General features: G+C 44.5%; 1 protein-coding gene across 1 annotated transcript; it reads right to left on the bottom strand.

Annotated features, from left to right (window-relative positions):
• Nucleotides 1-15,179: 15,179 nt before the first annotated feature.
• On the bottom strand, nucleotides 15,180-21,618 carry MEOX1 (mesenchyme homeobox 1). Its single transcript, XM_082779263.1, has 3 exons — nucleotides 20,969-21,618; nucleotides 16,637-16,809; nucleotides 15,180-16,055 (listed from the first exon to the last, which is right to left on the bottom strand). The coding sequence occupies exons 1-3, from the start codon at nucleotides 21,402-21,404 to the stop codon at nucleotides 15,933-15,935; spliced, it is 732 nt and encodes a 243-aa protein (XP_082635389.1). The 5' UTR covers nucleotides 21,405-21,618; the 3' UTR covers nucleotides 15,180-15,932.
• Between the last annotated feature and the right edge of the window lie 270 nt (nucleotides 21,619-21,888).

Below are 21,888 nucleotides of genomic sequence, written 5' to 3'. Positions count from 1 at the left end.
AGAATCTGCTTTGCTACTGCCCCTTCTCAGGAAATTGCTCTGTTATGTCAGAAACTAAACAGAGATCCAACAGACATGGGAACATAATTAAATCACACATCAAAAAAAAAAAAGAGAAAGTACCTTGAAAGAAGTTATTAGCGTAGACCTCCTGAAAATCTAATCTTTCAGGTTTCGCTATGCATTAAATTCCAGCTAAACTTAATTGGGCTCAATGAACTTGCAAAGTACTTTGCAAAAAGTGCTAGTTCATGCGCTGTCCCCATTTACTATGTAAAGCTGGAAACAAAGTCACTGTTTCAAAATAAGTTGGGCATAAGGGAAAATTAGCTATCCAGAGCTCTATTGTCATCAGTTCTTACAGAGTTGATTCTTGCACATGAATCACGTGGTAGGGAAGAGAGAACATTCATGTGGAAGCAGAAGTATCAGTCAGATCTGTTTCCACAATTTCAATTTAAAAAAGTATTGGAAGTGCTATAACACATCTGCCCCCTGGACACTCATCCCTTTTGTTCTTCTCTTCACTTGGTGCCTCTGACTTTTTTATTACATGTAAGCAGAAAGGAGGAAAAAAAAGACTTGTAAACACCAGGAGACTGGGTGAAAAACATGTTTAACCTCTGCGTACCCTTTTAAAAAGCAGTAAGAAAATCCATAGAATTACAATGTGAGGAAATGTATTTTCTAAAGAAGCTGCCTTGGGACTGGAACGTCAGAGCTGCAGGAGTCGAGACTTTTTTTTTGCCTGCAGTAAGAGCAATATTAAAACTCCAGATCCTGAAAGTTTGAAAGAGGCTCCTACTTTATCAGATTTTACCTTGTTTTCTTTATAAACTGTTTAGTCCTGGTGCTTGGCCAAGCTTCTTGCTTGCCAGAGAGACCTTGGTGCTTAGTGAGGGGAAGAAGTGAGTCATCCCTTTACAGCACTACGTGTTTTCTGAATGAAGCCCTGGTGGGGTATGGTTCATGCTTCTTTACACCACATACTAGCCTGGCTGGCACTGAAAAATCTCAATGTATACAAATATAATTTACATTACGAAATACCTTTTTTTAATCATTATTCTGAAGCTGTTTTAATTCAGCCTAAATCTGCCTGGTAGTGGTGTTCAATCTTTTTTTTTCCTTTTTTTTTTTTTTTTTTCAGGCTTAAAGGAAAAAAAAAGTGTATATTTTTTGGCTTTAAGAGGCTTCCACCTAAAATGGGACTGGGGTTAGTGGTGCTCAGGAAATGTTGTCATCTCATCTGCTCATGGAGCCGCCTTGCCCATGCCCATGCTGGCATGTCTCAGATGTTCAGCAGAGCAGAGCTGAGGCTCAGAGCCTTGTGGCTCTCCCATCTTGCAGCATCTGTCTGAAAAGTGATGCTGCAGCGTGCTTGGGCTGTGAAAACCCAAGCTTCCACAATGTCCTCATCTGTGTCAGAAGCCTTGGTGAAAAGGGGCACTGCTTTGTGCCTCATAGATGAAGGTATGCATTTTAGAGCATGGAATGCAAAAATCCCCAAGCCCCTGGATCCAGGAGCTCTTGCAGCCCAGGTATGTCCTTCTTCCTTTGGTACAAATCGTGCAGGAGCAGTGGGAGCTGAACCACGCTTTTTCTAATGACTGTGTGCTAAGAAGCATTGCTAATCCCACACCCTGGGTACAGCATGTGGTGTGCTAAGCAAGATGCTGCTTGGTGTGTTGGGAAGGACAGAAAGGAGTTGCTTGGGCCATTGCTCATTCCTATTTTTATCTCCATTTCTCATCTGTAAGGAGGTTAGACACTAGTTATTCCAGCTCATCTTCCAGCAAGGGACCTTCATGGTCTTCTAGTGAGGGAGTCCCTTCCAGCAAACCCCATGCATTGCAGCTCCTCCTGAGCAAAGACAACCCCCTGTGGCTCCTTCTGTTTACTCCAGCAAAGAGTGAAGTGATTAATGGGGCCAGAACATATCTTTCTCCCCAGGATCCGCAGATAGGCACAGCTGAATAAATACCCCATGTTATTGTGGTCTGCTTGGTTGGAAGTCAAACTATAGGTAGCCAAGAGCACTGCCAAATGTATTTATTGCCACACTGCATCCACCAACAGTCCTGCAGATAAGGGCAAGTCAGAGAGGTTTAGAAGGACCAAGTGGCATTTCCAGCTCTCCCTGTGCAGGAACTGGAGTGCTCTGGGCATCCACTGGGGAATGAAGTGGCTCGACTGCATGCTCTTCTGGTCTTTTAGCAAGCGCCTTTTTGTTTGTTTAGCTCATAGCTCAGCTAGTGCAGGCTGGTTTTTGTATGGTTATTCTCAGCCCTTATACAGAATTTTGCATCCCTCCAAAGTGATGATTCATTTTCCCAACAAGTTTTACATGGTTGGGGTACGTGCCCCTGTGGGATAGTATGCCAAGTTCCCATTAGGACACAGGCTGAGAAAGGGTTAATGCTTTTCACACTTAGTCAGCAGCTGAGATTGGGTTCAGTCAGAAGCACGAGGTCCTATGGAGACTTCTTATAGCCACTGCTCCTGAGCTTGCTGCAGTTTTTTCCTCCTTCCACTCCTCTGCCTATTTTGGTAAATGCTGGCAGAACAGAGCTGATTTTGCTACTTAAAAAAGAATTAGTATCTTTGGAGAAGAGCTTTTTGTGAAAGGACTTCTGTGCTGATGAATTTTCTATTTTGTAGCTAGGGAGATGGTAGCATAGAAAAAGGCAGGCTTGCTGGAGTGAATCTGCTTTCATTTCATGTTTTTATTCAATAATGTGATTTCAAAAATAGTAAGTTCAACTGTGTTGCTTGTCTTCAAGCAGACCAGCCTTCCACGCAGCCTGTATTCTTCTGTGACCCCTGTCTTTTCTCTTGGTGCTGTTCTTGGCCAGTTCAAGGTGCTCCTCTGCATTTTGGATGTAGAATAACAGTGAATTTGTCTTTTTGAATGATATCATCAAATCTTTTGAGCTTAGGCTGGTATTATTTAACATGAAGTTATTGAACCTATAAAAGATGCTCTTCTGTATCTCAGTCAATACGGTGACTGGAGGAACACCAGAACTCAGTGCCATATTCTGTAAGGTATTTAGTTCTTTATCAAAAAGCCAAATAAGCCCAGGGTAAGTACAAGACCTGCAGTATGACACCTCCCAGCCATCAGGAATAAGATGGGTTCCTGAAAGAGGAGGGAAGTTTTGTCCAAAGCTTTCAATCTTTGTTAGTGCTCTTGCTCCCTATGGGTTGTTTCATAGACTTTCATCTGACTGTCAACAACAAAAACAGATTAAAAACAAAACTAAAGCAAAGAAATGAGAAAGGAACAAAACTAAGTCTTCAAGATGTGTACTGTGCTTGGGTCTCAGCAGCAGCATGCTAACAGGAGATGACTGCTTCCCCTCCAGGTTTTTCTAAAAGGAAGAACGTGGAATATTGATTCCCAATGGCTGCAAAGTCAATATCCCACACATTTCCAGGCCAGTACGGGGGGACACAAAGGTTATAACTTGCACTGAAGTCTGAGGGAATCCTGAGCAGCAGATGGAGCCATGCGAACAGCATCCCTGACTGTTCCCAACCCCGACCTTGTCCCTCTGGCACGTACAAATGGCTGTGCTTTGTCACGGTAGCTGCTCTAGGGACAATTGCCTGGAGTAAGGTGTTTGTAGGAGTGGCTGTAAGGCTTGGGCTCCCTGCTGGGTTTTCCAAGTCTGTCGAAGCACCTCTTGGTGTCAGAGGGCAAAAGGGTCTCTGCCAGGCTCCAGTTTGTGGTCAGTCACTGGTGGCACTGGGCTCGTGGCTGGCAATTAAGAACGGGAAACAAAGGTAACAAGAAGAAAGATGAGGAGGTAAAACTAGGAAGGAAAACACCGGTGATATCCTTCTTGAAAGGAAATCAGAACCAAATCGAATCCATTTATTTTCATGTTATATTTAACTTCCAAAGTGCTAAAGTGCCTTGGGCTTGCAAATAGAGTGCCTCTTTTGTAATCCTTTTCTCCAGCCTGCAGAGAAAACAAAGCTGTTGGTTTAGGACGTGGAGCAGAAGGTGCGGGGGAACCTGCCGGAGGCTCCTGCTGCACGGGGTCGCGGGTCGCGGTGCGCAGCCGGCTTGGGATCAAGCTCAAGGTTCTCAAGTGATGGAAAAACCGTTTGACACAATGTCTCTGCGAGCCTGCCTTGCTAACGTGAGCCAGCTGAGGGAACACAAACAGAGGCACTGTAACCAGCCCAAATCCCACCTTCCTCTGAAACTTCCAAGCCTCTTTTTTCCTGTCAGATTCCAGACAGATGAAATTTTCCTGGCGTGGGCTCACTCCTGATTTATCGCGATTCAGAGATGTTGCCAGGACTTGAGTTTGCTGATTGACAGGCTAGGAAGGGAAGGTGTCTGGCCCCGCAGTTCAAATACGGCCTCATCTGCCCCTGTTCTGCCTCCTCCTTCAGGACTTGCCATGCTATTTCTCATTTTCTGGAAATCCCAACTTAAATTTGATTCCAAAGCCTGGTTGATACTGTTGTTTGCATGATAGTGTCAAGAGTGAGCACATTCCTTGGATCATAAATCATCTCAACCTGACCCCAATTAATTACAGGCCCTGGGTTTCATTTCTCTCGGTTCTTACCAGCCATAACAAATGAGGTCATTCTGTGTCAGTGAGACATCGGAGCAGACACCACTGAGGAAGTCACAGGGGACTCTGATCCCGTTATGCTGCAGGAAGAGTAGAGGAGAAGGAATGGGCCACATCCTCCCATTGCTTCCTAAATAGGAGCCATGGGATGCTCAGCAGCAGAGTTAAAGCTTTTTTTTTTTTTTTTTTTTTTTTTTTTTATAAGGATACATGAAAACTATTTAAGTTTTATTTAAATTTTGGCAACGTAGTGAATGAGGCAATCTTTGATGCTGAGGGCTACCAAGCTTGCAAGAAATGTCTTGGGTGAACCCATCCAAGCCCTTGTGCTCCAGCTGACCATTCAATTGGGTCTTGAGCTCAGGTGCACATCAGAGGCATCTGAAGGGGCGTAAAAGTGCAGTAACAATGCAATAATGGTGAATGACCAGAAATTCTGTCTCTGTAGAAGGGCAACTGGATCCATTTTGTAAGGACTACCAGCAAGAGAAATTTCCTAGAAAACCTAGATCCTTTTCCTTAAAAATGCCTGTGTAATGAGATGAAAAGAGATGCAGAATTGAACCACAGCTGCACAATAATATATTATTAGTTATGGCGTAGGCATTGCAAAGCATGGAAAAAAGGATGGAGAATGGTTCATTACAAACTGGAATTGGGGCAAGTGAGCACGGCTGGGGTATCTCATGAGAAGAGAGCAGGGGCTGAGCTACCCAGGCTAAATTGTAAGGCTTCATCTGTATATACATGTAAAGTACACAGGTGTATTTTTCACCACGTGTTGCCTCCTCACCTGCCCAAATAGTTGTGTTCACTGTGACTAGATGGCTAACTGGCTATGAATGATGGCCTGATACTACATGATGCACAATAAACGCCATGAAAGCAAGTCGGAGCTGCCAATATTCAGCACATCTGAGCATCGCTCCCATATACACAGCTATAGGACAGGCAGATTTGGCTGTTGATGAGTGCTGTGCCAGGCTGGCATGGGGTGGGCTTAGTGCTGCATGAGATGCATTCTCAATGCTAGCCAGCTTCACATCTGAAGAATAATTATAAGTATTTTTTTAATCCCCATTAAAAGCTACCTGCCATTTAACCCTGTCTACCACTGTCTACTTCTGGATGGAGTAACATTGGTTTTTATCTGTGAAACCTCATACTGTTAAATGCGATGAGCTCATCCTATTTCTTGGCATCGTCTCATCTTGATTTTGGCAGAGACAGAATGAGATTTCAGCAGAGAGAAGACAGTAATAAAAGCTCATTTTTCTCCTAAAAATAATGCTAGTTGAGTTAGTCCTAAAAACTGTGAAAGGAAAGTGAACATCCAAGCCAAGTTTCATATTTGAAGCTGTATGCAGATTCCAAATCCAACATTATTGCCCTTGTGTTGTTTCCCAAATGGTATTATATTCTTCAGATGCACAAAAGACAGTAAAGCAAGTGCAGCTGTTTTTCTCAGCATCCAGAGGCTGATCTCCAAAGGACAACTTTTTGACTGGCCTCAGAATATTTGTTGTGCCCATCCTCAGCTCTAGAAAGCTTCAGGTGCCATCTCCTCTCCAGCTGCCTCTCAGTTTGTTGCTTTGTTCAGTAGAGAAACACACTCAATACAAAAGAATTGCAGTAGGAATGGTTATGTACCAGTGACAGTGAGATGCTGTGGGCCAGACCAATCTTCCAGATGAGTGGAGTTGTTCCTTATAATGCTGTCAGGATAAGTAGGATGCTGCTGTTGATCTACCTGACTGGGGCTCCAGAAGTCTCGGTTCCCCTACAAGTGCTCTGCCAGCATTTCCCAAATTCCTGCTTTCCATCTGGAAAAGGAGGGCACCAGGGGACCACTTTTGCTTTCTTCTGGAAGTTTGGTATTTGAAATGACAAAGTGCCTTAAGGCAAGACTTGCTCTGAGCTGAGCACTACGAGGCTCTGATCTCAGCTGAAGTCTCTTGGTGCTACTGAACCCAAGGATAAATAACTGAGAATACTTTCCACTGAGTTTGTCTCCATTATGGCTTTCTCTGACTTTATAAATGCTCTGCTAGAATTGGGAGGCTTTTTCTAAGAAATTTTGCAAAAGCACAAGAGCAGGAAGAATTTGATTCTTGCAGTAGAATGACTTTTTTTTCCATGCTTATTTGTCTAGCGTTTGAATGGTTGGAAATGTCTTCTCAGTATGTGCATTAAAGACTTCCTGCCTGGAGTGTGCAAAGGACTCCGAGCATTCACAGGATATTAAACAGATTCGTAATGGAACCCAACAGTATAAACATGTCTTCAGTGCAGACAGGAATGCCACAAACCCTTATGTCGTGTAATGTAAAACATACCCCGGTTGTGTCTGTCTTCTCTTCTGCAAATAAACAAGGCAGAGATGTGTTTAAAATGTTTCCTTCTGAGACAGACAATTTCTCATCTCATTCTTTCATTCTCTTTTTTTAATAGATATATATTTTTTTTTTCAGGTGAAGCTTTAAAGATCTTTGACTTTGCTTTAACTCAGTCCTGCCAAATTAGGGCTCTTGCAGCAGCCCGATCCAAGTCTGTGCTGCTAGTCCTTGTGAATGAGAAGCCTTATTTTACAAGTTGTCATATTCCTGGTAAAATACAGAGTGTAGGGTACATACACATACGCATTGGCAAATATTTAAATCAACTGTCCCATGACTGAAAGCGTGCTCTGACACAGAATTCCTTTTCTCTTTACTTTCTCATTGCAAAATCCTTCATGCAGTTTCTTCCCTCTCCTGTCCAAGTCTCCTCTGTGGTGTGACATCACTCTTTTCCCTATTAATGCCCCGCCAGACACTTCCTAGAACTGCCCACAGCTGCCCTGCCTCTGCTCTCCCCAGCAGGGCCAGTGAGGGGTTTCCATCAGCTGTGGTCAGGCGGGAAGCACCAGCCCTGTGCTGAGTGATGCACCCTGTGGAGGAAAGGCACCCTTGTCCTTCTCTGCTCCTTGTCCATAAGACCAATTCCACCACATTTAAAATCTGCTGTGCAGCACACACAAGTAAAGAATGCATTGATGCTCTGTCATGAGAAATCTGACAGAAAGGAGCATCTGAGCCAGTGCTGCTGCAGAAATATGGAAAAGCAGCTGTGATGTACTGGAGTGGAAGCTCTTAAAAGGGAGACCACTTTTTTTTTTTTTTTTTTTTCCCCTCATTGCCATGCAGTGTTAGGATCCTTTCCAGCTTTTCTTTCTCTCTACCAGCATGTGAGAGCACCCTGCCAGGTCTGATCAGGCTGTTCCCTTTGGCTTGTTACCTGCTGTGTGCATCCTGCACATGCTGTACGTAGCACTCTCGGTCATTGCCAATGCCTGAGCACATCCAGCAAGTGCCTAAGATGGGCTGTGCTGTGTTTCAAGTGCTCGTGGTGGCAAAGTAGCTCAAAGCAGCCCCAAGGAGTGCATAGAAACCTTCCTGCCTGCGAGCAAAAGCAGCCGTGGTTTCCTCTCCTCCTGGTGGCTGGCTTCTCTTCTGGATTTTACCCCTCAAAAATAAGGACAGTGACCATCACAGCATTGAAAGTGGAATAATCAGGGAGTGTGGCTGCTGGGTCCGTCCTGTTAGGAACGTGGTGCTCTTCAATTTCACCTGCTCTCGCCTTGTTTGGAGGCCTGCTTCCAGCTTTGTCTGAAAATGCCATGTACTCGGTGAGAACTCTGCGTTCTTCCCTCTTTGCAGTGTGCAAAGCTGGAGACTGCAGGCTGATCAGAGTACGTGAAATTAGATCCCTTGAGTAAAAATCAGCGAGTGATATCCAAGCATAGACTGAGGTTAGCCTAAAATAGTCACAGTGAAGGAAAGAAGAGTCATGCTGACCTCGGGTGGGAGCAGGACTTGAACTGAGCAAGAAATCTCAAAGCACTTTAATGGAGCTCAGTTTCTTGGGCCATATTTTTCCTCAAATTTCCTTTTAAATTAACTTCAAATAGAACAAATTATAAATAAATATCACAGATAGTGATGCTTATTTTCCGTGGAAAATAACTTTCTGGCCAGATTTGTGAGCACCCTGAATGTCTGGAGTCCCTTGTGCCCAACTCCAGGACCAGAGGTCTGTCCTCCTCCTTCCCTGCAGCTAAGGAGCGTGAAATCAGACCATGATGGATTTTCTTTGTCTGAACTTTGTCTGCCACATGGGTCCACATCAGATGCATCACTTTTCTTGATCTTCTCTTATCTAAGAAATATTGAAAGGAAAAGGCTGGAATGTAGAAATACAGGAAAGAGTCAAAATACCAGTAGTATAAAATGAAAAGTAGGCAGAAGTGTAAAACTGTAAGGATGTTTATTGGTCTAAGAGGAGGAAATGATCATTTTCTGATGTCTCTTCCATCTTTAACTTCTTTATAGTATTGTTGGGCTTACACCCAGCTGGTGACAAACTTCCATGTGTAGGAAATACTCCCCATGTGGGCTTCTGGATGGCAGGTGATCATGGTACGAGTGCAGGGCATTGAAATCTTTCAGTGAATTAAAAATTATAAACTGTAAGGAAGCCTCAGTGTCAATTCATCTGTTTCTTGCTCCAAAGTTGGGGACCCACAGTGTGATAGAGGGAGGCTTGAAAAATGTTTTCTTCTCTAAAAAGGAAAGAAAAAGAAACATGACTCAAGCCTCTGTGGTATGAAGTCACCATCCTCTCTGTTACTCACTCCCATTATCTCTGCAATCTGTTCCCAAAGGGGCTTCCAGACATCCAGCTGCTTACCCTTGGGTAAAAGTTATTTAAAAAAATAAAATACAAAAAAAAAAAAAGTTACACTACAGAAGGATGGAATAGTGGTGTAAAAGTCTGGTCCTGGATGAAACCCCTTCCTTCACGCACAAATTAAAACAATGTGGCATTGTGCAGGGAAGGATGGGGAAAGGAAGTCGGAGGGCTCTGCAGACACCTGCCCCTACCCAGCGCTGCAGTGGAAACTGCCCCGTCGTAATTCACAAATATAGTCTGAAAGGTGATAGCCTGGTGCTCAGATTGTTTTACAGCCACACCAGGCAAGTTCCAGTCAGACAGAAGCCCTTCTACTGTAATCACTGAAAGAAAATGGATTTCCTGTCTATCTGCTTAGAAGTCTTACATGGATCCAGTATTCGGAGTCCAGTCGCTAATGCAGAAATATAATATTTCTTGAAGGGGCAGCGTGCTATCCCCAGGGGAAAGGAATTACCCAAAATACGAGATAGTGGCTGATGAAACTCAATAGGAGTGCAGCTAGAGGGGGGGAAGAAAGCACAGTAACAGAAAAATCATGCGTCTGCTCTATAAGCTGCCCTGATCCACTGTGTGTGCTTGGCTCCCTGCATAGGAAACTCTACTGGAAGTAGGATTTGGAAGCTTTGCTCGTGTAGAATATGAACCAGTCGATGTCTCTGGCTATAAAGTGGTTCCTAAAATGGTTCTGTTTTCCAAGCTTTGGTTTGTTAGTCACGCCGTGCCTGTCCTTGGGGTTTCAAGGGCTGCCCTCGTTAGCCTGGGATGGGCTGGGAGCTTGCAGGATTGCTGGAGGAGAAACCTGCACCAGCTGCTGGGCACATGCGTGCCTCAGCACCCTGCGTGCTGGCTGGGAGCAGCTGTGACATCTCTGTGCCCCCAGGCACTGCTTTGTTGCTGAAGGCTCTGAAATGAGTCACTTCCCTGTGGCTGGGGTGTGAAGCAATACTGAATCCTTGGGAGAACGAGTTCTGGGTTAGGAAAGGCAGAGTGGTTGGGGTGATGGTAACAGCATGGTATAAAGGTGATCGACTGGAGCTCAGGCCATCCCCAAGACCTCTGCTTTCACGCTGGTAGCATGCCATTTCCACTGCTCTTGTCATGAAGCTAAACCAGCATTGTGAGCTCAGCACCACATACGCTGCCCATGACCTAGTAGAGGGCTTTGCAAGTAATTTGACGCATGCAAATACTCAAACCGTCCATTGGTCTCAATGTGTTTTGCAAAATATGGTGCTCCATGAGACAGGGCAGCTCTGGAGGTGTTGAAGAGGCAGTTGGACTTTCAGGGATTTCAATTCAGACTAGATTTTTCTGTGTTAAATGCTGAGAATCCTCTGATGCTTCTGCCTCAGCTTTGCAGCCTGATGCATTTTCAGCTGAGCGTTTCTCCAGCTTCCCCAGAAACACGGTTCTCTGCCATCTGGTGTGCGTTAACCTTTGCACTCCTTAGCAAAACATTAGGCTTTGCTAGTCATATGATAAGGTGTATCCAGTGAAAAGAGAAAAATGGCAAGCTAGTTTTTTTTTTTTTTTTTTTTCACATTGCATTGACAGAGTGCTTCTACAGCACAGCAGCATCTCAGCAGAGATTAATGCCTTGGTGTGACTCCCCTAGTCCCAGGAAGTAATGGGCTTAAATATTTGTAATAGAAGTCAAAAATATAAAATGCACAGGAGAAACTGAGTTCAAGACCTGATCGTACTTGGCCTTAGAAAGGTGGAAGGGGACAGCTCCTGATTCTGTAAGAAACTGGAGGATTATTATCATAATTAATAAGGAAATGCCAACCCTAAGAGTTTCAAGGCAATGCTTTCACATGGCCCTATCAGATACACATATCTATACACCTACCTATATAAACATGGATATGCAAACCCTTGCAATAAGTCTCCTGGAGCAGTTGCAGGAAGCATCACAGCATTTCTGAGTTACAAATGGGTGATTCAAACAGCTTCGCCGTTGCGCTGTGCTACTCTTCTCTCCACAATTTTTGCCTTTTATGCTGTCAGGGAAAAGTCCAAGCAGGTGGTTTAAGAAAACATTAGCAAGGATATGTCATAGCTTTATAAAAGTGTTTGAAGGGAAATGGAGCTGTTGCTTCCAATTTTTCACTCTGCTGTCTCCATGATGAAATACAGTCATATCCACTTAAGTAATACCTTATGGAAAAGGAAGTGTCGTGTTTTTATTGGACACCTTTTATTACCAGCCTCGGTGAAAAGTGCAGTTGTGAGCAAGTCTCCGCTCCTCCAGCCTTTCACCAGCTTGTAATCCTGACAGAGAAAGGCTCCTTCTCGGGCAGGCGGAGATTTGCAGCAGCAGGAGGTATGGTATATGGGAAAGGTCTGGCTGCTCCAGGCACAGCAATAATTTATGAAGGCTGATGCCACCGTGTGCTGTAGGAGCCTTTCGCTAGGTGGAGTTTGTGATTGAGGACAAGTCGCTCATTTAGTGCAACTTAGTTCCCATCTAGCTGCAATGTATTCCCCTCTCCTTGCAAGACATGACAAAATGGTAGGAAATTCCCCACCAGGGTGCTAACTCCTGGACTCCAGTGATCGCTGGTCACAGCAGCAATTTCAGGATGCTCTTGGGAAGCTCATTTCTGAGCTGAAGCACGTGGGAAGGACGACGCTCTGCTGCTTGGACCCAGGGAGAGCTCTCCAAGGGTCTCACCTAGGATCCTATTCACTCTAAGGCAGTTTGGGTAGATGCTTGGAGAGTCTGGCTTAAACTGGGATGAGATGTTTGTGATCAGTAAGTGACAAATAGAAACATATGGGGTGGAAACAAAGAACAAACAAGGTGAATAAAAATAATCAAACACCATCCCTGGCTGGTGCTTTGCTGCTTGTAGTGGCATGTGCAAGGTGTTTGAGCCCTGTGATGGCAGAAAATCACTGGGGAGAGTTCATTCTGTCTGCAGCAAATGCTAAAGCACTGCGAGGTGAAATGCTTCAAAGAACCTCTTCCCAAGGCTGGCCATGGGCCTGCTGACATAAAACTGCCACAGATCTCCAAAGCTCTGCTCCCTTGGGAAACAAATACAAATGTTTCCAAGATAAGAATCGGGTGTTTCCTTCAGCTCCGCTCGTTTACCGCAGAGTGGTAATGACTGCTAGGGAATGATTTATAATCTTTTCTTTTGAAACAGGTATTTGGCACATAAACTTGTCTCAGGTGGCTAAAGATGACCTTTATTGTTCAGCTCTGAAAGAACTCCTGGAGGGTTAACAGATGAGGCCAGTACAAAAGCTTCAACAGTTTTCTTTGATAGCACAGTAATCTCATAGCTGTGCACATGAGGTTCAGCTATGTCGACAGTTAATTATTGCTAGTTTCATATCTATTTTATCAATACTAGAGCCTCTTGTAAATCTTCACTGAAGCATCTAACTGGACAGTGTATAGCATCATCTCTTTGAATCAGCTGTAATATGTCTGAAAACATTTTGACATAAACATTAAAAAAATAGCATTAAAAATTAGCCTCAGTAAATAAAAATAAACAGGACTTTTACAAATGGTAGACTTTATATTTTGTTGTTCCTTTGGTGAGCATCTACCATCATTCAGGAATTCACATTTGCAGAGGGGCAGCCCCTGAGTTAGTCCCACCTACCTCTGGGCAGCAGCTGGGGTTGCCCAAGCAGATCCATGACTTGGAAACTGCCTGCTCAGTGCTGTGAAAAGCCACAAAGAAACCGAGGGCTAGTGACAGAGGACACATAAACCAAATTAGAACATCTGCTGTGTTGGCATCTGGCTAGGTAGCTGAAAGGTCTGTAAAATCTATGACTGCAAGGAAGGTGCTTCTCTTCCTGCAGCTAGGAGGGGCAACGCAGACATAAAGGGCTGCAGCACATATTTTCGGGTTTATACAGATCTCTCTGGTCCCTGTGGACAGCTTGCATTGGCCTTGCATGGGAGGAAAGTCTTGCAGCTCTGTGGAAAACCCGCCAGCCCTTCCCTGAGCTAGGCGGGTGAGAGATTTATTGCGAGTCAGGCATGGGAAGCATCGTCAGACATCCCCAGGTAGCTGCCTTCCCTTCCGCGAGGAGAATAAAACCCGGGTGGATTTCTGGGAGAAATAATTGCAGGTCAGAGATTTTGCTCCCTGACAGACTTCGTCTGAGAGCTTCTTGGCACCGAGGGTTCAGGGGTCAGAGGCTTTGATGTCGGGAGCAAAGCTCACTTTCCCGAAGTACCCAGGGCTCAGGACAAGCAGATGGTTTGATGTGGAAACCGCCTAATGTAAAATGCTCTCACAGGTGGCTTGTGCCTTACAGCCCCACAGCCAGCACAAGAACTGTGTCCAAGCTGTAGTTCTGGGTACCAAGTGAGGTCCCATTGACTTGCTTTTAAGTGAATTAGGATGCAATAATGCAATAAGCTGCTGTTAGCAGCTTCAGCGAGAGGGAAGATTTATTACCCTTCTTTCTGACTTTAGTTTATGTTGGTAGCCAAGAGCCCAGAAGTTTTCATCCCCAAAGAAGCTGCTTCTGTAGCTTTCTTCACCTTTCTGTGAAGATCTGAAGATTATATCAAATAGATATAGCCCCCAGAGAGGAAAAGTACGCTCGTAATTAGTTTATCTTATTATTTACCATTAGTTTGCATTAAAAGAAAGCATCACCAGCTCCAACTCCGATTTTCCTGCTAGATACAGTAATTCTCAGTTCTTTGAAAAGAATCCAGCATCTGTTACAAAAGAAATATTCTTATTAATCTACTTTGAGGCCTTTTACAAGTGGGACAACCATGGTTTACTTTACAAGTATATCATGCAGCTATGCAGCTTTATACCCAGCATATCTTCAGACCATGCTAAAGCCTAACAGCAGTTCAGAGTAAGGTGAAGGGAAGATAGTATAACAGGATGCCACAGCTGCAAGCTGTGATTACTTTTCAAATATTTAAGCACAAATTTTGGTATTCTCAATAGCCGTTATATGGTATGCCATTGGAAAATTCTGTTTAAAATATGGAAAAATTGCATTGGAACACATTAACCAAAAAGACAAAAGAAATGGCAGCAGACACTATGCTTTTCTAGAACTTCATAATTTGTGGTATTACATGTTTTGGTTGGAAGGGGGGCAATTTCAAGTGGAAGTGGTGTTCAGATATCTGATGGTGCCATGGCAATTTGTGATCCTGTACTGGAAAGCTGCTTTTACCTTCTTTTTACATGAGAAATAGGGGCAGCTGGCTGTGTCAGCTTTAGTGGCTTTAAAGATCTCCAGTAAAGTGTCTTGGGGTTGGTCAAACCCCTTCAAAGGCGGAGGTGATCAAACACAAATTAAAACCAAAATGGAAGGACAGAAAAGACACAAGAAGTCGGCATGTTTTGAAGAGCACAGCTACTTTTCATTTGTATGGTGTATCTGATTGGTTGCAAACATTAACAAAGAAAAATCACAAAAATAACCTATTCATAGACAGTTTGCAAAAAGGGCTAAGTTGGTCACATAACTGTAAATTTCATAAGTAGATATTGATTTAGAAGTCTAAGTAGTAAGTGTAAATCCACATGATACCTGGATTAACAGATGTATTTGTATGCAGTTTAAATATACACATGTGCATGTTTATTCTGAAGAAAGTTTTGTCTCCAATGGAAAATGAAACAAGAATTTGTAGATAGAAAACTTGGCTAAATCACTCCAGAAAACATTTTCTGCTCCTTCTGACAATCCTGGATTCACAAGGAAAACTGGGTATCCAGAGGGATTTCCTAAATGCAAAAGAAATGCAGCGCTAAGGAGCAGTTTTCCTGCATTTAAACAGATGTGAATGGGGAAAATAAAACAGTGAAAGCTATCGCATTCAGAGAACCTTCTGCTGGTGATGGCTGCTTTGAAAAAAAAAAAAAAAAAAAAACGTTTCAGACTTAAATCTGGGAATATCTGGGATTTCTAAGAATTTGATTTCGGGATTTACAGTAGGTCTGGAAGAAATGTCCCTCTGCAAATCGCTACCATCAGCAAGGCACCTGTCCTCTCGGGCTGAGAGCGGGAAGCCAGCTCTCCTCAGGCTGGTCAGCAGAATTGTGTGTATAGTTCTGGTCCCAAACCAGAACTGGTTTTAGTTCTGGTTTCAGTTCATCAAGCACTCATTTCTCTTAGAGGAAGGTACAGGGAGAACAGAACGTGCCTTGCCAAGTCCAAGTGCAGAATGAGTAGAAGTGGCCAGGGAGAGGCTGGATGACAACACAGCTGCATTGTCACCAGCTGGACCCTTTCTTTCTGCCTGATAGCCTGTATTTTCTAAGTGTTCGAGAGCCTAAGCAACATTACTCCTGCTTTATATACAGTGATTCTTAGCTTTTATTCTGAAGGTAGACCCGTGGCAGCGAGACATGTCCAGAGAGCTAGATTCATTCAGATGAAAATCAAAGTCCTGCTCTCCTTTGGCTTTTATTCCCCCTGTGCCCTTTGATTGCCTCTGCCAGCTACAGCATCGTACTCCTTTCGAAGGCTCAGCACCACGGGTTTTGCAGGCGGGGCCGTGGCACGGTGCCATAGCTGACCCATGGCACTGTCGTGTCCGCTCTCTGTCCAGTTCCTCTCCCCGTGCTCTTCTTGCTGTTGCAGGAACTAGTCAGAGCTGGGGGAGGCAGCGGAGTCCATGTCCTCTGTGTCGTGTTCATGGGGGGACACGGGCTGTCCCCCCTTAACGCGTTTCCACTTCATTCTTCTGTTTTGAAACCATACTTTGACCTGGGTGATGGAAAGCAGATGATAAATTATGACCTCAGGCTGAGCTGTCTCAGCAGACCTATGCATACATATCAATAGAGGTGTTTCATGAAATTCTGGAAGAAAAATTGGAAAGAACCTCACAAGCTTAAGTGCTCTCCCTCTAACAAAGGCAGGAACAGTTCTTTCTAAGCTGTTCCAGGAGGATGCTGCTGAGACCAGCAGAGGTAGCACAAGTGCTTTGCCTGGCATCTTTGTCAGCTATACATGCCAATCCAATGGGTACAGCGCACCTTTTAACATCCACCCCAACCACTCTAATCCTTCAGGAATTGCAATCACCTTCACTTAACTGAGCAATTCCTCTGCACCAAGTTTGATAAGGAAACCCTGACTGAGATCCCAGTGAGAGGGGAGAAATATCTGCCTCCGCTAAACTTACAGGATTTTTTAACTTGTGTTTCAAAAGACCATGGAAGTTTTGTATTAAAATACCTCTGTGTTGTTTCATTATACCCCCTTGAGTAACCAGTCTGCTTTATAGCTTCAGGGAGAAGTTATGGGGGAGGAAGAAGGTGGGGAGGAAGGGATTGGGGAAGTACTTGTCTTTCGGTGAGGTCCAGGTTCACAGCTATCTCGTATCTCCTGAGCCTTGTCAAGTAGTTGTGGTGGGCAAATTCAGCCTCCAGCTCCCGTAGCTGCTCCTTTGTGAAAGCCGTCCTTTCCTTCCGTGACTTGCTGCTGCTTTCTGCCTTGTTGCTCGAGTTCTGGTTTTCTAAGGGGCAAGCACAGAGAATTTGCAGTAACCTTGACCCGTGCGAGCACGTGCATTGCAGAGATCGGGTGTAAAAGTTGTGCCCCCTGAGCTCAACACGGTGTTGTCAGCATTTTGGTTTAAGGGGTGAAGGCGGGACGATGAGCATCGCCTAAAGCACAGGAGCACAGGCTGGATCTGCAAGGTCTGCAGTGAGCAGCCATAGGATAGGAGCTCTCCTTGCATCTACGCAGCGCTATCAATAATTTCCTTCCTCCCCTCTTTTGCTCCATACACATGCATTATCACTCCCCCAGTTTTGGCTTTGCAGACTGCTAGGCAACTTCGTGCAGGATGGGCGCTGTGCAGTGGGTGCATGGTGACCTCCTGTGGTGCAAGGAGTAGGGTGAAGCTGCTGAGGAAGCACCCTGGGTGGGAAGCACACGGTCTGGGAACACTGGGAGGGGAGAATGTGGGAAAATAAGCAACTTCAGAGAGCCGGTGTCTGTGCACAGAGCTGCAGGCACCCATCTGCTTCAAGTCCGTGCTGAACAACCACCAGAAGGAGAGCTGGCACTAGTGTGACTGGCTTCAGAACCATCCCTGGGGTTAGGAGCTGTGTTTCTAAAGCTAAATTTCAAGCCATAGCCAAAGGGATGCGGCACCAATTATGCCAAAAAGTGAACACAAACTGACTTTGCCTGAGATGGTGGCAGTCTTTTTTTATTATTATTATTATTGTTGTTATTATTATTGTTGTTGTTGTTATTATTATTATTATGTTCTCCTGTTTTTTAAAGAAATGCTTGTGAAGAATCTCCTTGCAGCACCCTTGCTTTGTGAGCAAAACCCAAGCTGTGCCAGTCTTTCAGGCAGTTGGTGTTATAAGTTCCTGGCCTCTTCTCCTTCCTCTTTTGCTCCTGCAATTGGCTAGACTCCCCACACGGAACGAGTTAGTAATGTTTTTGTTATATTGGGTGCTAATTACTTAATTCTTTTGTGTAATTAGTGTGCAATGAAGTTTCACATGTCCTAGTATTACCACACATCCTGGCACATACTGTTTCTACATAGAAATGGTATAGAAAGTAGTAGCAATGAGCATGAAATGAGCATCTTCTAGGTGTCCTTTTCCTTGCTGAAAAAATTGGTGTGGCTGAAGACTTTGTGACTTATCTGATCTTAGCTCTGCCCACCAGAAACAGAAATTGCATATAGCTCAAGTTTGTGATGATGTGCACAGGAGCAGTGCACCACGTGCTGCAGCTGTACTGCCCTCCGTTTCGAGGCAATTAGTCCTGTTTACATAGAATCATAAAATGGTTTGGGTTGGAAGGCACCTTAAAGACCATCTAATTCCAACCCCCCTGCCATGGGCAGGGACATCAGGATTGTTTTGGCTCCCAATCCTCTTGGTTCCAGTCTCTCACCAAACACCAGCCTCACTGCATTCCCCAAAACAAATGGGGCTTTGGGGAGGGCAGTGGCGATGCAAGAGTTGAAGCATGGATCCCATGCTGGATACAAATGGGAGTTCACTGCTTGCCCCTCTGCAAAGGACACCCTCTCTAAGGGTATCACTGCTCTTCACCTCTAATTAATTATATGAATCATTTTAAATGGCTAAATGTCTGTGGGACCAGAGCATGCTCTGCCCCACATGGCATTGCAGAGACATAAGGTAGAGAGTCTTATGGCTGGCTGGTAAAAAGTGCTTTCAAGGAAGGCACAAGGACTCTGCGCTGTGCATGTGCAGGATTTGGGCACCAGAGATGGTGTTTGTATCACTCACAGCAGCTTAAACCTGGAAGCATGGGACTGACTAATGCCTGTAACACAGGATGCTGCCTGCTTGGTAATGCTTGTGGTGATCCACAGCCCTGAGCAAGGCACGTGGTGTTTGTTGTCCTGCAAACTCTTGCCAGCGCTTGCAATTTTTTCCTTAGTAGAAGAAAGTGTAATAAAAATCTGAAGCATCTGCACAACGTTACTTTTTCCCCATACTAAAGACTTTGAGGGCATATTTATTGGAAGTGGTTAAATCAAGTGGTAAGATGGATTTTGCTGTCATGGAACATAAAATTCTGAAAGCTCTCAGGAACGTTGGCCAAGTGAAGTGACTTCATGAATAGCTGATTCGTTTGGCAGCTGATGATAAAGTAACCAGCAGTTACTTCAGCGAGCACCTCCTGGAAGGATGAGATGTGCACCCTTTGGCAGATGGTGTGCACAGGGGCTGGGACAGATGAAGATCTGTCCCTTTACATTGCCCAGGGACCTGCCTGTGCTCTCCTTTTCTGTCTTCCTCAAGTTTTCAGCTACTACCTGCTGCTGTTTGCTCTTACATATTGCTTTTTACACCTCCATGACTGTAAATGGGTATTGCAAGCCTAGAAAACCCTCTTTAGTCAGTGGCATGAGGGAGAAAGAATGGCAGGCCAGAATTCAGCTCTGCTCTACACATTTTCACCTTGTTTTTCTCCCCCAGAATTCTTCAGTCAACAGCTGAAAGTCAACAGCATACATCTATTTGTGGTTAAGGAAGGGAGTAATTATGCACCACTTTCTGATTAATGTTCTGTATTATTTCATTCCCATAATAGTAAAGGTGTCTACTATTTTATTTATTTCTTGCTGCCTTATTCTTCAGCTTATGTGGTGAGAAGGTTGGGATATCCAGACTATCTGCAATTGGTCATTCTAAAAAACATTTAGCATGAAAAAAAAAGTAAGGTGTTTCTTTAGAACTTTCACCTGAAAACTAGTTCACTTCTAAATTGACTTTCGCTAAGGTTTTAATGCTTATCTTTTGGTTTCAAAGATTAATTTAGAGCTTTGGAGTTTCCTTACTGATCGACTTATGTTTTTTTACTTTGTAGTATATGACAGATGTATTAAACCCGAAGTCATTACAAAGCCTTCTGGCCTCTTTAATGCTGTAATTACAAAGGCATTTCTATAAATTATTTGCTAGGTTGTACAGTATTGAATACTTGGAGCCCTCTGCAAGAAAAAGATTTGTGAATGCTAATAGCTGTGGCTTGTGGCAGGGCTGCAGGGGCAGCTGTGAAAGCTCACCCTAGGCTATCTGCTGTCTTCAGGCCATTTGCTGAGCCTGGGAAGTCAGGACTGAATATAGCATCTAAATAATTAAAGCTTGTAGAGGAAGAGAAGGGTGTGTGTGTGTTCATATATGCGTGTTTGTAGTAGACCACTGTTGCTATTGCCACAACAAAGCTGTTCTCTGACTGTTCTGAATCTATCCCTGCTTCAAAGAAAGTTTTAAGGATTGACAAGCTTTTTTATTATTTTTACATCAAATAAATGTCTCTGTGTCTCAATTCTCTAACCATAAAATAGGGATGCTGGAAAATAATCCCTGCTTCATAACAATGCTGTGGGGAAAAGCACACTGGTTTGTAAATGAATACTATAGCAAATGAATGCATATAAATGTCGTATTTTTGAACAACTTCCTTAGGGGAAAACAACTTTATGCATATTTTGCATTTCTGGATTTGAAATAGCAGCAAATCAGAGGTTATACACCTGAAACTCTTGAATATGGTACTGTAGAAAGAGTTTTGCTAACTAGGATGACGCAATGAAACCCATCTACATTGTTTTCCACATGGTTAGACATTGAACGGATGGGCAAGCTTTTGGTATCTCCCGTTTTGCAATAAAAACATTCAATTTTCAGTGAGGCCAAACAGAATTCGTATCTAAAGGGAGACTTTGGTGCGTCTCATGCTATGAACTGAGATGTCAGAACCCCGGTGCTGTATTTCCAGCTGGCCCAGGCAGCTGAAGATGAGGGATCTTTGCCCTTTGACTCCCGTTCTCTCACACTTGGGCAAATGGCAGGTATCCAAGATGCAACTCCACAACCTAGGACTCTGAGCTCAGTGTCCACGCACCTTGTGATTCCTGCTTAGTTACAGCAAGTTTGCCATGTGCCGGTGCATAAAACACCTCAGTCAGTTAACAAGACCTGCAGGAGTGAAACAAACACCGGAGGTCATCAAGGAACAAGCAACTTCGTTTCGATGGTGTTATTGTGCGGGTTCCCTAGTCAAGAATTACAAAATGCTTTCTTCATCAGCTCTAGTTCTAATCTTGTAGGTGCTCTCATGCTACAGCCCATACCATCCCACATCCCTGCTTTCACGCCACCTACCTGAGTTTTCCTTTTTTCTTTTGGATGTCTTCTTCTCTGTCTCGATCACAGCGCTTACCGGCGCCTCATACTCTTCATTCATGCCCATCGCCGCGCTCACCAGATTTGGGCTGCCGCCTTCTGACTCCCCAGAAGCCAAGGCCAGTCCCGGATTTGGCCGTCTTCGGGCTTCGCTTGCCGCTTGGTGCCAGTCGGGGTGGTGGAAAGAAGGGTGCTGCTCCTCGGGCGGGAAGCTCTGCGGAGCCGTCACCAGGCAGGAGGCTGAGAAATCAGAGTAGGCAGCAAAATCTGACTTTTGATGGAAGGAGAAGGGTGCCGGCGGGTAGTGGCTCAGCCCTGCAGCTGTGGGGACATCCGCACGGGTGCTCCGCAGGCACCCCCAGAGCGGGGCTGGAGCCTGGGGACCGCGCATGCAGCTGCTGATGGTGGGATCCATTCGCCTCCAGCGCCGTCCACGCTCCGATGCTCGGGGCTGGTTGCAGCTCAGGCTTCACAATCGGAAGAGGGGAAATTTTCCAATGTTACGGGATAGATTTCCTCTCTAAACAACAGTTTGTTTGTGGGTTTGGGGCTGTTACAGACTTGTTATTTTGGGAACTCTTCTAAAAGTCTTCATTGTCCCGACTGGAAAAGAGTAACCAGACCTAGGCAGTGATTGCCCTGAATTATTTCCCAAGGCCTGAAGCTCGCTTCCTTGTGAAGTGCTGGACATGAGTGAAACACTTTTTAAATACTGTGCTGGGGAGAGAGTGACAAGTTTGTGAAGTGAAATGTGAGAGAGGGGAGGGAGGGGTTAACGTACACACACCCGCTCCCTCCAACCAAAGCAAAGCAGGCACCTATTAATCATCCGAAACCTTATATGCACATCTAATGGGATTTGCAGATGGAGACTTTTAAAGAAACAATGTCTGTATTTT

This window comes from Aythya marila, assembly GCF_965140915.1.
Source record: "Aythya marila genome assembly, chromosome: 25".
Classification (NCBI taxonomy): Eukaryota; Metazoa; Chordata; class Aves; order Anseriformes; family Anatidae; genus Aythya; species Aythya marila.
Note: the sequence above shows the minus strand (reverse complement) of the source record. Positions and strands in the feature narration are given on the sequence as shown.

Bases quoted from the DNA above. Each gene is read 5' to 3' on its own strand.
- MEOX1 (XM_082779263.1), bottom strand. From the start codon at position 21,404: ATGGATCCCACCATCAGCAGCTGCATGCGCGGTCCCCAGGCTCCAGCC. The intron at 16,810-20,968 runs GTAGGTGGCGTG...CTTGCCCCTTAG, and splicing joins AAGAAAAAAGGAAAACTCAG to AAAACCAGAACTCGAGCAAC. The intron at 16,056-16,636 runs GTACTTCCCCAA...TCCATCACCCAG, and splicing joins TGGACCTCACCGAAAGACAA to GTCAAAGTATGGTTTCAAAA.